Consider the following 15280-nt stretch of genomic DNA (forward strand, 5'->3'; position numbering starts at 1 on the left):
AGAGAGAGAGAGAGAGAGAGAGAGAGAGAGAGAGAGAGAGAGAGAGATTGTATTGGTTTTAATTGTGTGAAATTATTTTTTATATTTTCTTGAATGTAGTTAGACTCATTGGGATGGAGCTTTCTTTCTACTGTCTTCTGTAGGGCTTTGTTACTGTAAAGATATTGTTTCAATTTAGTTCTGTTACAGAATATCTTGGTTTCTCCATATATAGTGATTGAACGTTTTTCTGGGTATAGTAATTTGGGTTGATATCTCTGGTCTCTTAGAGTATGTAAGACCTCTGCCCTGGCCTTTCTAGCTTTTAAAGTCTCAGATGAGATATTGGATATAATTCTGCTATGTCTGCCTTTATATATTACTTGGCCTTTTCCCCTGGCTGTTTTTAATTTTTTCTTTGTTCTGTCTTTTTAATACTTCGGTTATTATGTGGTGGTGGTGGTGGTGGTGGTGGTGGTGGTGGTGGGATTTTCTTTGCTAGTCCAAACTATTTGGTGTTCTGTAAGCTTCTTGTATCTTTATAGATATTTTATTTTTTAGGTTAGGGAAATTTTCTTCTATTATTTTGTTGAAGATGTTTTCTGGGCCTTTGGGCTGGCAATCTTCTTCTATTTCTAATATTCTTAGATTTTGTCATTTTATAGTGTCCCAAATTTCCTGGATGATTTTTTTATGTACTTCTTAGATTTTGCACCGTTCTTTGACTAATACATTGATTTCTTCTATTGTATCTTCTAATCCTCAGATTCTATCTTCTAGCTCCAGTATTCTGTTGATGATGCTTATGTCTTTATTTCTCGTTATCTTTCTTATGTTTTCTAACTCCAGTATTGCCTCAGTTTCTGTCTTTTTTATTGTTTCCATTTTTCTTTTTAGATCTTAGAGTTTTATACATATTCATCACCTGTTTGTATCTTCCTGCATTTCTTTATATTTATTTGCTATGCCTTTTAATGCTTCTATCTGATTGAATATATTTTCCTGAAATGATTTATTCATGTCCTCTTTAAAAGTCCTTTTTTATCTTTATAAGTTTGGATTTAAGTGCCTCCTCTTGTAATTCAGTTTCATTAGGATATGCAGTTAGTTGTAACAGGATAACTGGGCTCTGGTATTGTCATATTGTCTTTTTGATTTTTTTTGTTCTTATGCTGTCCTTTAGGCATCTGGTTTTCTCTGGTGTTGGCCGAATGATCCTGATGGCAGCAGGATTTCTTGGGCAAGTGAAGAAGCCATGGGATAGACAATGGAGGACAGGGAATACTACTCTGTTGTCTGTTCCTCAGGTAGATCTCACTTGCAGCTATGCTGCTAGTGGATCCTATTCTGTAGGCTATGTCCCAGTCAGACTCAGGTGTGGAGGTGGACAGATCTGACTAGGATGGTTGTTCGGCAGGGTTCCAAGCTGGTTAGTTTTGGGGCCCTAGGAGATTTCCTTAGGGAGGGAGGATGCTCTTGGTGTCCTGTAATGGTTTTCTAAGCAGAGGACCAAGTCCAGATCTACACTGTGGGCTTCTGAGAATTCTTACATATAAATGGGCCCTGTATCAAATATGCATCAGTGAGGGGGATCTTGTGACAAATGACACTGACACATGGCAACAAAACACACATTTGTTAAAACATCTTTATTACACAATTCCTCATATGCTAGGTGTTTTCTCACTCTTTGGCTCCTTTTGTGGAAAGCTGATTCCTTCTTCACAAATCCCACTATAGAAAGCTCTATTATTACTTGAAATATGTATAGACTATCGATTTGTCTTCCACTCCATGTTTTTTGTATTGTCACAGTCAGTATGAATTATTACTCTACCATTTTAGTGGTCTTTCAGGGGATTAAAAAATAGTAAAAATTGTGGGTATCCTAGATTCACAAACAAAATCATATGAGGTTGACATTCCACACGGTTGACATTCAGCTTCCTTGAAATTAAGCCTCTTTCTAGCTCTGACACTGTAACACAAGAAAGTGCTGTCTTCAACATCTCCTTAGAGCCCCCCCCTCTTCATTAGGTTGTAGTTTTACTGGTTCTATCAAGCTTTTTCCAGGATTTATGCATCCTTCTACAAACCACTATATTAATTTTCTGTTGCTGCTTTAAAGAATTACTACAAAACTTAGTTGCTTAAATATGAAATTTTATTGATTTATTGTTTGGAAGTCAGAAGTCCAAAATGGGATTTTATTAGCTAATAAAATTGCTATCAGGAATGCTTTCCTGAATCCTTACCTTGCCTTTTCCAGCTCCATGGACAATGTCCTAATTCTCTGCAATCCCCTCCTCTATCAACACATATTCTCTATCTCTCCTTCCTTAACACTTTTAATTGAAAATGTAGTTTCTAGCCCTATAAATTATTTATCTCTCCTGCCAAAATTCATATAAGTATAGTACCTCCCTAAAATAGGAGATGCTTTTCTTCCCACACTTCAAGAATTGCTAACTAAATCAACTTGGAGACAGCACAATGTTCTTCATTCTATGACGAGTGTTCTGTTGTCTTACTTTTCGGTTCTAATTTCTAGTCCCAAGATCCAAGCCAAACCATTTGTATGCCCAGAGAAGAATTCGTACAGAAGATGACAGAGACTGTGGGTTGGGGCACAAAGGAAGAATATGGAGAACTCTTTGATAAAGTGGACTTGGCCCAGGATGGTTTCATTGACTGGGACAAGCTGACTTCATTTATTCTATTATCACTTTATGAGAGAGATGAACGAGCAAAGTCAACAATCATTCCTCAATGGAAAGATCTTGAATTCCTCCCAGGAAAACACAAGGACACCATTCAGAAAGTAGTTTTCTTAAAAAGTTCAAGTCGTTACTTAACTATTAGCAAGGAAGGCTTACTAGGAATCTGGGGAGAGAACTTAAAGTTTCAAGAAGCACTTCCTATTACTTCAGATGCTATCAAACTCAAACACCTATGGGTGACAAGTCTGGTTTCTCTGGAAAATGTTAACAAGGTAAAAATGCTTATAAATATACTTGATAGTTATGAAAAAGACTAGAAAATGATGGGGCAGAACCTCTGGCTAGTATCAAATGTAGCACCAGCAATGACAGAGAGCCACATTCTCTTTGGTGTCTATCATCTTACCTGGAGGGGCTATGCTTTCCAAAGCCTTCTCTTTGGGTGTCTCAAAATGACATCACAGTGACTCATATCTTTTCCATTTTATATATAATTAATTGACAACATTCTTATGGCTGGAGGATGGTGGTGAATGTAGGATCAAAATAGGAAAGAAAGGGTGCTCAGATGCCTTTGGCAATTAATGTGTTTTATTTTGGCTTAATTTTTTTTTTGGGGGGGGGCTAGAGTCCAATGTTAGAATTTGTGCTACTATGCATACTTTTATAACACTGCTAAAGGCTCTCAGAGAACTATGTCTCATTTGGAAATTTGATGTGTATGCTTGTTTTGCATATCAATTACACTAAATACATCACTAATATCCTTTGATTTATACTACTTGGCTACTCTAGATAGCAGTGGCTTTTACAAACAAAGAGATTTGCTTCTACGATCTACTGTCCAAAAAAGAATTTCCTTGTCAGTATAAACTCCAAGGCTTGAAAGGAGCTCCCATATGCATGGATTATTGGTATGATCCTATTGATCCCAAAGACTCCATCCTTTCTTTTGGGGATATAAATGGAAAGGTAAGTGAAAGGAAGATGTTACTGCACAATAAAGATTTTATCTTTAAACTCAAAGACAGAAATTCAAATGCCTTGAGTATGATCTTCTATGTTATAAATTATGAAGCTATATTCATTGGACATGGAAGAGATGGGTTATACTACAATTCCACCTTTAATTTATAAAATATATACTTTTGTTATGATCTTTTTGTCTGTGTGTGTAGTTATATTTTTTAAATTAAAAACTTACAAATGTTACATTATACAATGTTTAATACAATAGATTCCAATGATAGAAAATATTTACCATTAATGTATGAACTTACTTCCTATTGGTCTTTCAAATTAATTGTTTTGGTTTGGGGGATTTCCATTGTCAGAGAGCTAAGAGAGTATTCATATTTTATATAACATAACAAAGGAATAGAGAGGCATGAAAGACGGTAAAATTGAACCTGTGACATTGGATACCGTCATTTCACCTCCTATCAAATTGATCTTAGGTGAGAGAAGTAATTACTTACTCAATAACACTGGAGTGTGCCAGACACTGAAGAGGCTTGAACAATCAATTCCCTTTCATGACTGTGAAAGCTTCCATTCTTCCTGTTTTCAATGGCAAGTCCTTATTAAAGTGAAAAGCAGTGCTTGGAAACCACTCTGTGAACTATATAGTGGTTCTTCTACTGTCATCAATCCATTCCTTGTTGATGTTATTGCACATAGAACTGTTGAACAGCACTTACATTGCCTGTGTTTGTTTCTCTTTTGATGACCCAAGGTTCAAGCAATTGCTTTCACAGCAGCCATGATTTCCCTTTTTGAACGACCTGCTAATGCATGTGATGATGAAGAAGCCACCATGACCATAGACTGGGCAGAGCTACTCTCTGGATGTCAGAAATGTTGTCATGTATTACAGCACACAATTCATCATGGAGACTGGGTCCGGCAAGGTACTGGGTTTGAATGGTAGCATTAAAAAACAGGCATTTTCAACTTCTACATTTCTTTCTTTAATGAAAGTGTTACACACAGAATATTTAAATTTAGAAACCAATAATTGGTTCTCTGGAGGTTTTGGCATAGACTCACTTTATCCCCTGAGTGCTGGCTGGAATTACTTCATTGTCTTCAAAAATGTATGCTTCATTCAATTAATTCAGGTGAACTATGCACTTGGAAGACTCAGAAGACAGAGGAGAATTGTAATAGAATCTATTCAGCCTCAAGTCCACTCTGATCCTAACCTATGTCAGTCATTCACACAGTGCTTAGTGAAAGACTTAAAGAAATTCCTCAAAAGTGCTTCTTTGTGTGTGTGTGTGTGTGTGTGTTTATGTGTATTCTTATGAGAAACAGTGACTCCTTCAGAATGTAATTTTCTTTCTACTTTGTATTTTTTTTTTTAGAAAAAAAAAACAAGTCATTAAATCTAATTACGTGAACACTCCCATCATCACTGTTTCCTTTTTTTTAATTTTTATTTTTATTTTAAAATGTTAATCAAAGGCATTATAAGTTTGGTAATGCTCAATAACAAGATGCCCATATAATTAGAAGTGTAACCCAATACCCAACCTAGCTATATCAACTATCTTTGACTGGCAGAGACACGGGAACATCTGCCTCCATGTTCCCCTTCCCCCAACTCCCTCTTGTCTCCTAGCTCTTCCTCCTCTCCTTACTCCTTTTCTTCCTCACCTTACTCTTCCCACCTTAGCTCCTCCTACATATCAACCTTCCTGTTAAGATAAAACTTTTCTCTCAAAAATACAATTAGAGCATAACTATACCAATTTGTATCAGTAAGGTACAAGATAGATCTAATACCTAGTCCATCATTTTGTTGACTAAACAGAACCTGTCATCTCTCCTAACTAAAAGACTTAGTTCTGATCCTGGCTTTTTTCTTGCTTTAGAATGAATGTCAGCTGAAAACCATCCTCTCAAGTCTTTTCTCTCCAAGTAAATAGCCAGGATTGGCTATGAGACTATGTCTTCAACCCCATCAGAAATCCAGAGTGACTGAATTAACTGAAATTATGGGAAGTACAAAGCATAGCTTCTAAAACTTAGCCAATTTATAGAGACTGCTGAAAACCTAGACAGTCCCTATACTACACAACATTGGAGCATCTGATCTTCAGCCTTCTGGCCCAGGATCATCTGACAGACTTAGTGATGCAGAATTATTAAGGGCTGATTACTCTGACTTGGCAGATATAATCAGTCGACTATTCCACAAGTGTGTCCTTTTCAGGACAGTAATTTGTCTGTAGATGAAAAGAGGCAATTCTTGCATATTGGCTGTCTCACCACAACTGGAGTAACTACAAAGACGCTCAATTTCTTCTTCAAATCCAAGGCAGGAAGCTGTCAGGAGCAGATAGGTCATTCTTCTAATATTTCAACACCCATAATCAGCTTGAAGAAGTTAATGAAGAATCAGCGCCCTTATTCCCTGGGCTTGGGGAGTGAGGTGGTTAATATTGGGCTGTCTTTCTAGGGAAAAGTAGTGGTTTCGTTGGAACAAGGAGGAATAGCTAGGATTTATTGCATAGCCATAATGTATCGGTAGAAATCTGTATAATTGTTATTAAGCTGAAGTTATAATTTCTTAAATGGTACAAAATTTACTTTGATTTCAAATTTAAGATTTTCTTTGGTACAAGTTTCTTATTGATATAGAAGTGAGATTAATATTGTTAATCTCATAGGCATTGTGCCTATGTAACACATTTAGGGATACAAGGCTTAGATCCAGTCCTTCTGTAACTTTTTAACTGATTTGAGATGGTTAGCCTGTGAGTTAAGGGCCTATAGCAAATTCATGGCTCTGAGTTTATTGTTAAGGTGTTTTCTATATTTTATTTAGAAATAGCTGAGAGGAGTTAACAGACAACAGCCCAGATTGCCTTACATGGATAGTTGGTTTTCAAAACATCAGAAGTCCACAGAATTGATGTTACAAACATTTCTGCTTTAAGGTTCATTTTGATTAGAGACCTACTTTGTCTTTTTTAAGCTTTTAATTAATTTTACTGGTATTCTATTTTGTATATTTTAGCTATTAATCTTATTGTGTATACATATTTAAAATTTTTAGGATATATTTTATCAGAAAGATCACTTCAAACTCACTATTTTTCCCTTTGCTTCTTTCTTTAGAGGAAGTTTTATTATACAGCTCAGGCTGGCATAGGACATGTGATTCTTCTTCCTCTGCTTCCAAATTATAGATAAAGCTCTTTTTGTCACTTTCTTTCTGTCTCTGTCTTTTCCCCCTTCTCTCCTTTTTATCTCTCTGTCTCCTTTCCTCCCTCCATATTTTCATCCCTCCTTTCTCCATCTTGGTATAATGTACAACTTGTTCATGTCTAGAATCCATAAATAGCAGCTCTTTGTGAAAGGATTATTTTATAGATAACCATTTATAGATGCTAAAATTTTCTTAAAACTTAACCATTAATGAGTTAATGGTTTTCATAATATATTTTAATTCTAAAAACAATGATCTTGATGATTCAAGAGCTAATTGTATAGTAACTGTGCTGTATAGATATAAATAGTCATAATGATTTTCTTATGTTAAAAATTGCTACATTAGTGAAAATCTACTTTAACGAATAGAAACCACTACTACTTTGCAAGCTCCCAAGGGTCCAGGCTGGTTAACTCTGTTGGCCTTCCTGTGGAGTTTTAATTCCCTCTGGGTCCTGCAATCCTTCACTTGACTCCTCTATAAGACTCCCTGAGCTTTCTCTAATGGTTTGCTGTGTGTCTTTCCACCTGTTTCAGTCAGCTACTGGGTAGCTCAGAGTACTGGGTAGTCAGCTACTGGGTAACCCTCTCAGAGGACTGTTATGCAAGGCTCCTGTCTGCAAACATAACAGAGTATCATTAATAATGTCATGGAATGGTTCTTGCCTACGGGATGGGTCTCAAGTTTGGAAGGTCATAATTTGGCCATTCCTTCAGTCTTTGCTCCATTTTTGTTTTTGCATTTATTGTAGGCAGAATCTAGTCCCCACTTCACAATTGTAGCTGATGTTCATAAGGGTACCCCAACAACTGAAGCAGAAACTGTCCCTAACTCTGTTGTTTGCCTATGGATCCTGTTCTCCTAACTGAGTCTGGTCTAAATGGGAGATGATATACCCAGTCCTTCATAGACTTGATGTGATGTGGTGGGTTGGTACCCAGAGAGGCCTCTCCTTCTCAGAGGAGAAGGCGATTGGGAAATGAGAGCTAGGGACTGGGTAGGGGAGGATCTTAGAAGACAAGGGTGATGCAATTTGTATGTAAAGTGAATAAATAAATTACTGAAGATAAAAATAAAAGTACAGAACCAGTAAAAAAGAAAAATAAGTTAGAATGTAATTTTATTTTAAGAAATATTTATTATTATAAATAAATAGAATACAATTAAAAACAAGAACAGAAATTAGAAATCTGATTGATTTGAGTAAAATATACTGAAATTAATATTACTTGTCAACTTTTAACATAGTTTAAAGATGGATTGTCAAAGACACCAATTGTTGGCTTTCCTGGCAGCTTTATGATTTTTAGATCTCATGCTGATATTCTAATATGTGGGTTCAAATCAAGATACATTCAAGTGACAGTAAATGACTTAATTTTTAGTATAAATCATATATTTAGTATATTCTATCCATCCTCTGATTTTTAGCTGGATATTAGTTGGGAAAAACAATACTGGGTGTTATCTCCTATTGTGACGTTCACAAAATAATGTGTCAACTTTTTATAATACCAAAATAAGGATCAACAATGTACTGAAAATGAACTAAAAGAAGTCAACATCTTCTTCCTACTTAAGATGTACTCTAAATTCTTTCTCAATTTCATTTAGACTTCTTAAAATCAATGTCAATTGACAGGGCCCCTATCCATTAGTTACTTGGTTTTTTTTGTTTTTTGTTTTTTGTTTTTTGTTTTTTGATTTTTTTCCTGCTGTGTGAGATTGTTCTTTAGGTCAGGGAAAATTTACTCCTCATCAGATTTTCATCATAGCCTTCTCTGCTGTTGTATGGACGTAAGTCAGAGATTGTATCTATGACCTCAGAAATCTGATGTGAGGTTATACTTCTCCAAATCAAAAACTAGGAATGAGCTACATAAAAATGATATGCATATGAGGGTGTATGCTCTTTTATATGTTAATGATATATGAATGGCATATGTAGGGATATATAATGATATATGTTAATTATATATTGATATATATTGTTAGGTTCTCTAGAAAAACAGAATCAATAGAATATGTGTACATGTATAATATATGGAGATGGACATACTATGAATATATGAATAGAATATCTATATATCCAATAATAGCTATTTTCACACTGAAGAGGCTGAGTATTGGGAGTGGACCAATACAGGAGGTCAAATGCTTCAACAGTTTCAGGCTTGTACAGAGGATTCCTAGAAAGCTGGCGGTCTTTAGTCCAAGGTTCCCATATCAGTGACAGATTGCAGAATAATGACAACAACAGGTGAGACAAACTTGCCAACAGGTAGATAAATTCACAGTGACATGTAATGGCAAATAAGAACAAGAAAAGCAACAAGGCTTTCCTGAGATTTTTTTTTCATATATCTAGTTGTAACCCATATTAAGGGTAGGTATTTTCTTTTCAGTTGAGATAATAATGAAAATCACTCACAGGCATACATGATAATCAATCTAGTTTAGCTAATGACTCACAGAGATGCCCAGAGGCTTGTATTCTTGGTTTTGTCAAGTTGGTAATCAACACTAAGCATCAAATATCTATCATATCTACCTGTGTACCTATCTATCTATCTATCTATCTATCTATCTATCTATCTATCTATCTATCATCTATCTATCTCTCTTCCATCTATCCACTTTGTCTGTCTGTCTGTCTGTCTGTCTGTCTGTGTCTGTCTGTCTGTCTGTCTGTCTGTGTGTGTCTGTCTATCCATCTGTCCATCTACCCACCCATCCATCTAATCCATCCATCCATCCATCCATCCATCCATCCATCCATCCATCCATCTACTCTATCTATCTATCTATCTATCTATCTATCTATCTATCTATCTATCATCTACTTAATTAACTGTCATCTATCTCTGTGTGTAAATATATGGATACATATTCATATCCATTTACAGCTAGTCAGGACTAAGGCAAGAGAATCATGACTGCCTGAGGTGCAGTGTGAATTTAAAACTAGACTGAAAGCTTCCTGAGACTTTATCTCAAAATCAAATTGAAAAGAGGGATGAGTACATAGCTCAGTGATAGGGTAGTCACTTAACTTGAATTAGGCCCTAGCTCATGCAGGTATATGCATGCAAACACACACACACAGATGCACATGCACCTGCACATGCACATGCACACATGTCCAAACAATATCTCACAATATAGACATACAATTATCTCAAACACATAGACACATAATTTATTTCACACATGTGAGTGTATCCATATGTACATGAATACACATATAAGTAACTTAAAATTCTTCCCCTATTTAGTTTCTAGGTTTCAAATTCACCTGCTTCTGAACATGGAGCTACTTAACTCTTAATGAAAAGGGATCTCATGAGATGTAGCAATGGATACCAGCTTATCTATGACTCTTGGTTGTTTGAAGCTCAATTGTCTTAGTATGAAGTAAATGGAGGAGGAAATGAGGTGAAAGGGAGGAGAAATGGAAAGTAAAACAAACTGTAGCTTAGTGAGGTTTGCAGAGATTGTGGACCATGATCTCTGATTCCCAAGACCTGCTCTTTCAGAGGTAGCCAAGTAATGGCTGCTTAAATTTGGTATCTGTTGCCCTTCAGCAGCATTGATGGATGTTCTTACAGTTCCTCAAGCATATATTTGTCCCCTTTCTACTGAGTGTAAGAGAGAATGTATAAGTGAGGAAAGAAACACAAACATGAGAATACATTTTTAAGAAAAACTAAAAGTAAAATGTATGTTGTATTGAATATGAGGGGGACACTCAGTTTCAGTCATAACAGTGTTTAATATATGCTTTCACTATTAGTTGAGTTTCAGACTTATTGAAATTTTGAAGGAGAAAATGTTTTTATCTTATCTAGTCTATGTCATAGTTTAATAGAAAAAAATAATTATATCCTTAAATGATTACAGAATAAATGTAGATATTTGGGGCAGTAGTAATGAGACTGTCTTGAATCTCAGAGCATTTTCTTTTAATGAGTAGTCTTCTATGGGGCATGTTTTTGAAGTTACTCTCTGGGATTGCCACAATTAAAGAAACATGAGCTAGGTGTAGTGATGCATGTCTTTAATTCTAGAATTCAATTTCTGAGAAGATATTGTAAGTCTGCGGTTATCCTGGACTATACAGAAAGTACATGTTCATCCTGTGCCATGGAGCAAACAAATAAACAAGTGGTTAGGCTGTCATTTGGTTATAGTTCTTGCCTATTAGATGCAGGTTGGAGGAAATATTGCTAAAAAACAAAACAATAGGCTTCTATTAGATGAAAATGTATTCCTCAACTTCGTTTGGCCACACTCTGAAGGAGATAAAAACCAGCAAATGAAGATAACAAAATCACTAATTGTTGCAGTAATTAATAGGGCTGGTACTGAGAACTTAAACACAGACACCAGGTTGTGTTTCCTCAGGGAGCCTTTATAATTGATGGGGATTAAGCTGGCAAGAGAAGCTGGATCTAGGGACTTGGGCTGCTCTGCTTCCCAGAATGGAAACGATCCCTCCAGTTAAAGGAGGAGCTAGACCCTGCTGTCATTCTTGCTGAGAGTCATGCTGTGTTTAAGGCAGTAGAAATTAGCTGTGACCTGGTGACCTGAGTTTAAAGGAAGGTTTCGCTTTCTACCGCCTGCTTGTATGATACATACACTTCTTCCTGACATTCTGCCAATCAAAGAAATTAACTGTGTCTTCTTTTAAAAATAAACTTAGCAGTGTGGGCTTTGTTTTAAAAACACATTTTGACTTTTTTTTTTTTTTTACTCTTTAATGTGACTGTTGCTTGGATGGAAAAGCTGATCGAATAGGACTCCAAGGTAGGACAAGAAGCTGAATGCCTCTTCATAAAGAAAAGCTTTAAAACTGTCAGTATAAAGTCTTGTGCATTCTCCCGTGACTCAGACTGAAAGCCTAAGCCCTGTAAGAATTACCCCTAGTTATCAGTGACCCAGGCTTCCCGACCAGTCCTGGATCTCTTCCAAGTGTGTGTGCAGGGCTCCTGGTTACATTTATTACATGTCACAGCATTACCTCACTTTTGGGTACCGCTTTCATTTTCAAGTCACTTCAACCACTAACTAATTGCTTCTTTGCAGTTTCATTTTGACAATACACCTGGGGACAAGGCTCAATGAATGGCAAGTCCCCTTAATGCCTTTTATTTTGTATTTAATTTTTATTATATGTTTTACTTGTATCACTTTGCCCTTCCTTTCCTTTTACCAGCTCCCCCTAGAACTCTCCCTTTCCTCCTCACTCAAACTACACACACACACACACACACACACACACACACACACACACACACACAAACAGGGGAGGGGTCAACGACAGAGATAGTCAGAGGCAGAGACGGTCACTTCCCTGGTCACTCTCTCATACACTCCTTTCCCCATCCTTCCCTCCCCTTCTCCTCTGAGTGGGTGGGGTCCCCCTGGGTAGTATCCTCTCATCCTGGTACTTCAAGTCCTTAGGAGACTAGGTGCTTCCTCTCCAGGTTAGGTCCATGTTACTTGACTCTGTGGGTCTTCCTGCGGAGTTCCTATCAACTTAGGGGATGCAATCTTCCTAGTCTTCTATAAAAATCTCCAAGTTCCATCCACTGTTTGGCTGTGGGTGTATGCCTCTGTTTGAGTCAGTTGGTGTGTCAGGTCTCGTGTGTGTGTGTGTGTGTGTGTGTGTGTGTGTGTGTATGTGTGTGTAATTTATTATGGCAAGCGATTTTCTTATTACAATTAAAGAAGTGAGGGAATCATTTTTATTTTCCAGATAATTTGGTTTTAAAGAAGTAGCTCCTCCCACATTTTTTCCTCATACATCCCCAGGAGATCTGCTGTTTCACAGGTGAAAAACAAGTTGTATCTTGATTAATATATAAAGTATGAAATGTTGAAGATCCAGTATGTAAGCTTGCAGATCTATAAGTGTCAGCTGGCATTCTGCAGATTCAAATTTTAGTACAATAATTTGAACACTATAGCAGGATAAAGTACTGTGTGTTACAAATCTCCCAAAACAAAGATGGCAATTGGTTATAATAGGGAATTTTTGTTGATAGAAACATTTTGTTTTGATTCTATTATAATCATATAATTTCTGTGGAGTTGATGATATGGGTATGGTACAATGTTTTATACTTTAAATCTTACAATATTGATTTTGAGTGCCAAACCATAGTAATCTTTAATATTTTCTATAAACAAAGAAATACAGTCAGTGAGTCCCTCAATGGTACTTAATACCGGTAGAACTTATTCTTTGATATATCTAGAAAATTATCATCATGCAGCATGTGAAATGACACTGAAATGAACTTTTCTCTAAGGAAGCTCAAAGCATTCACTTTATAATTTTAGACCTCCTTCTCTCTCCCGTTGTTGTAATTATTTAAATCAGCCTCTGGTTAATCCTACTATATAAGCTGCAGTGGCTATGCCTAGCCCAGCCGCCATGTTTCTCGGCCTGAGGCGATGTGCTCACCTCAGCTAGAACAGGCCTGCCAGAAACACCAGCCCTGCCACCCACTAGATACCAGCATGAGAGATGGCTCTACCAATCTTCCACGCTGTCTCTGCAAGGCAGGGCATTGCCCAGACCATTTTGCCATCCATGAGGGCCCAGTAAGAGAATGAAACTCTAATTCTTATAGATTAATCAAAGGCTTTATATGTTTGATAATGATTAATAACAAGATGCTCATACAAAGAGAGTTGTAACCCAATTAGCTAGCATAATTATAAGTTTATAAGTTGTTCCCCACGAGTGCTCTCCATATCTGTGTGATTCTCCATCCTCCTACATCTCTGTCCCCTCTAGCTCCTCCTCTTCCTTTTTTCTCTTCCTCTCCCAACTCCTCCTTTTCCTCTCCTTACTCCTCCCACCTTAGCTCCTCCTACACTCTGCCTTTATCCATGCTTTCTTTCATCTCTCTGTCAGCATCTACCTTTCTTTCATAAAAAGGAACTATAGTGGATGATAAAAGGGAATCAAGATATTCAGGGAAGATATAGAATTGTGCTTCTCTTGGAGACTCAGTAGCAACATGAAAGAGTAAGGGAAGGGAAGACTGAAATTGATGTGGAGATTTGTTTTCAGAGTGAGACCACAGGGGACAGAAATGTAGCAGGTGTTAGAAAGAATCCCGGAAGTGTTCCTGACATATATGTGGCAGTGTGGCTTAGCAGAAAAAGAGAACACAATAGAAGCGAAAAGGAGAGCTCACAGTTAGTTCAGTCTCCTCTCTATCTGTAATTAGCCACATGACCTGGAGCAAATTGAGTTTTGGAATGTCTGTCTCCTCATTAGCAAATTTCAAATAACTTACACAATGAAGATTATGATAGGCCAAGGACTCCAGGCGTGCTTACTGGTACATGAGAAGGAGCCAGCAAATTCTCTTTATCATAAAAAATAGCCAACAGAGCAACGGCAATTAACAATGGAGGATGAGCTAGGAACAGACTGGGAACATGAATATTTTTTTGTTCAGTAACGTCGCTTCTGTTTCATGACTCTTCACAGTGAGTTAGTCTGGGTACCAGAGGGGTTTCTCTTTTTGAGATTCTCTTTTGTCTTGAATAAATTGTGTTCAACATCAGATCAGAAAAGATTCAGTTCAACATCTTGTTAAAGTTATTTGCATTAAAAAAGTAAAAACTAAAAAAACAGAATCTATTTTGTGCTTTGATTAATATAAATAATTAGTGAAAGAAACTTTGAATTTTCCAAGGATGCCAGGTGTTGTGATATACACTTGGAATCCCAACTCTTGGCTGTCTCAAATGCAAGCGTGGTGAGCCTGAGTCCAGAAGGAACTCCAGGACAGCCTGGGGGTATATATCCAAACCTTTCTCCAGAAAACAGTATTAAGAGCCATGCAAGAAAGCAAGTGAAGAGTTCTTTTCTACTCCTACATTATCTTGCACTCAAGGTCCAACCCAGGACTTTCTCAGCTCTATCGTGTATGAATTGTGGTGTACAGGTTCTGAAAATACAAAGGTTTCTGGTATATAAAAACTTGTTTCTGTGCACACTTTTCTGATGGAGTCCATGTTTTTTAAATTTTTTTTATCAAATTCTAAATAAATATTTGGTGTCTGAAACTTAAGAAATGTTGATTAGTTTTTTTGAGTGTGTAGTGATGTCTGTATTCTACAGAATTCTTTCCAGCATCTTGTTACTTTAAGTGTGGTCCTTACGGAGTATAAGCAGCACCATCAAGTACCATGGGAATGATGCCCAATAAAGCTGGCACAGAGAGAATCCGCATTTTCACTCTGATCTTCCAGTGACTCCTCTGCATGTTACAACATGATGGTCAAGGAGTCTGGTTGTCCAGACAGAACTTGTATTCTGGCTCTGCCAGCATCTGGC

General features: G+C 36.9%; 1 protein-coding gene across 1 annotated transcript in view; it reads left to right on the forward strand.

The window, feature by feature from the left end:
- The window catches only part of Wdr49 (WD repeat domain 49), a 155447-nt gene that overhangs the window by 31418 nt on the left and 108749 nt on the right, over positions 1 to 15280 (forward strand). The window contains exons 2-4 of the mRNA XM_028786760.1: positions 2531 to 2971; positions 3495 to 3671; positions 4435 to 4609. Of these exons, the coding sequence (XP_028642593.1) occupies positions 2531 to 2971; positions 3495 to 3671; positions 4435 to 4609 (793 nt within the window). The remainder of the gene's footprint in view (positions 1 to 2530; positions 2972 to 3494; positions 3672 to 4434; positions 4610 to 15280) is intronic.

Source organism: Grammomys surdaster, unplaced genomic scaffold (assembly GCF_004785775.1).
Source record: "Grammomys surdaster isolate TR1022 unplaced genomic scaffold, NIH_TR_1.0 125580, whole genome shotgun sequence".
Classification (NCBI taxonomy): Eukaryota; Metazoa; Chordata; class Mammalia; order Rodentia; family Muridae; genus Grammomys; species Grammomys surdaster.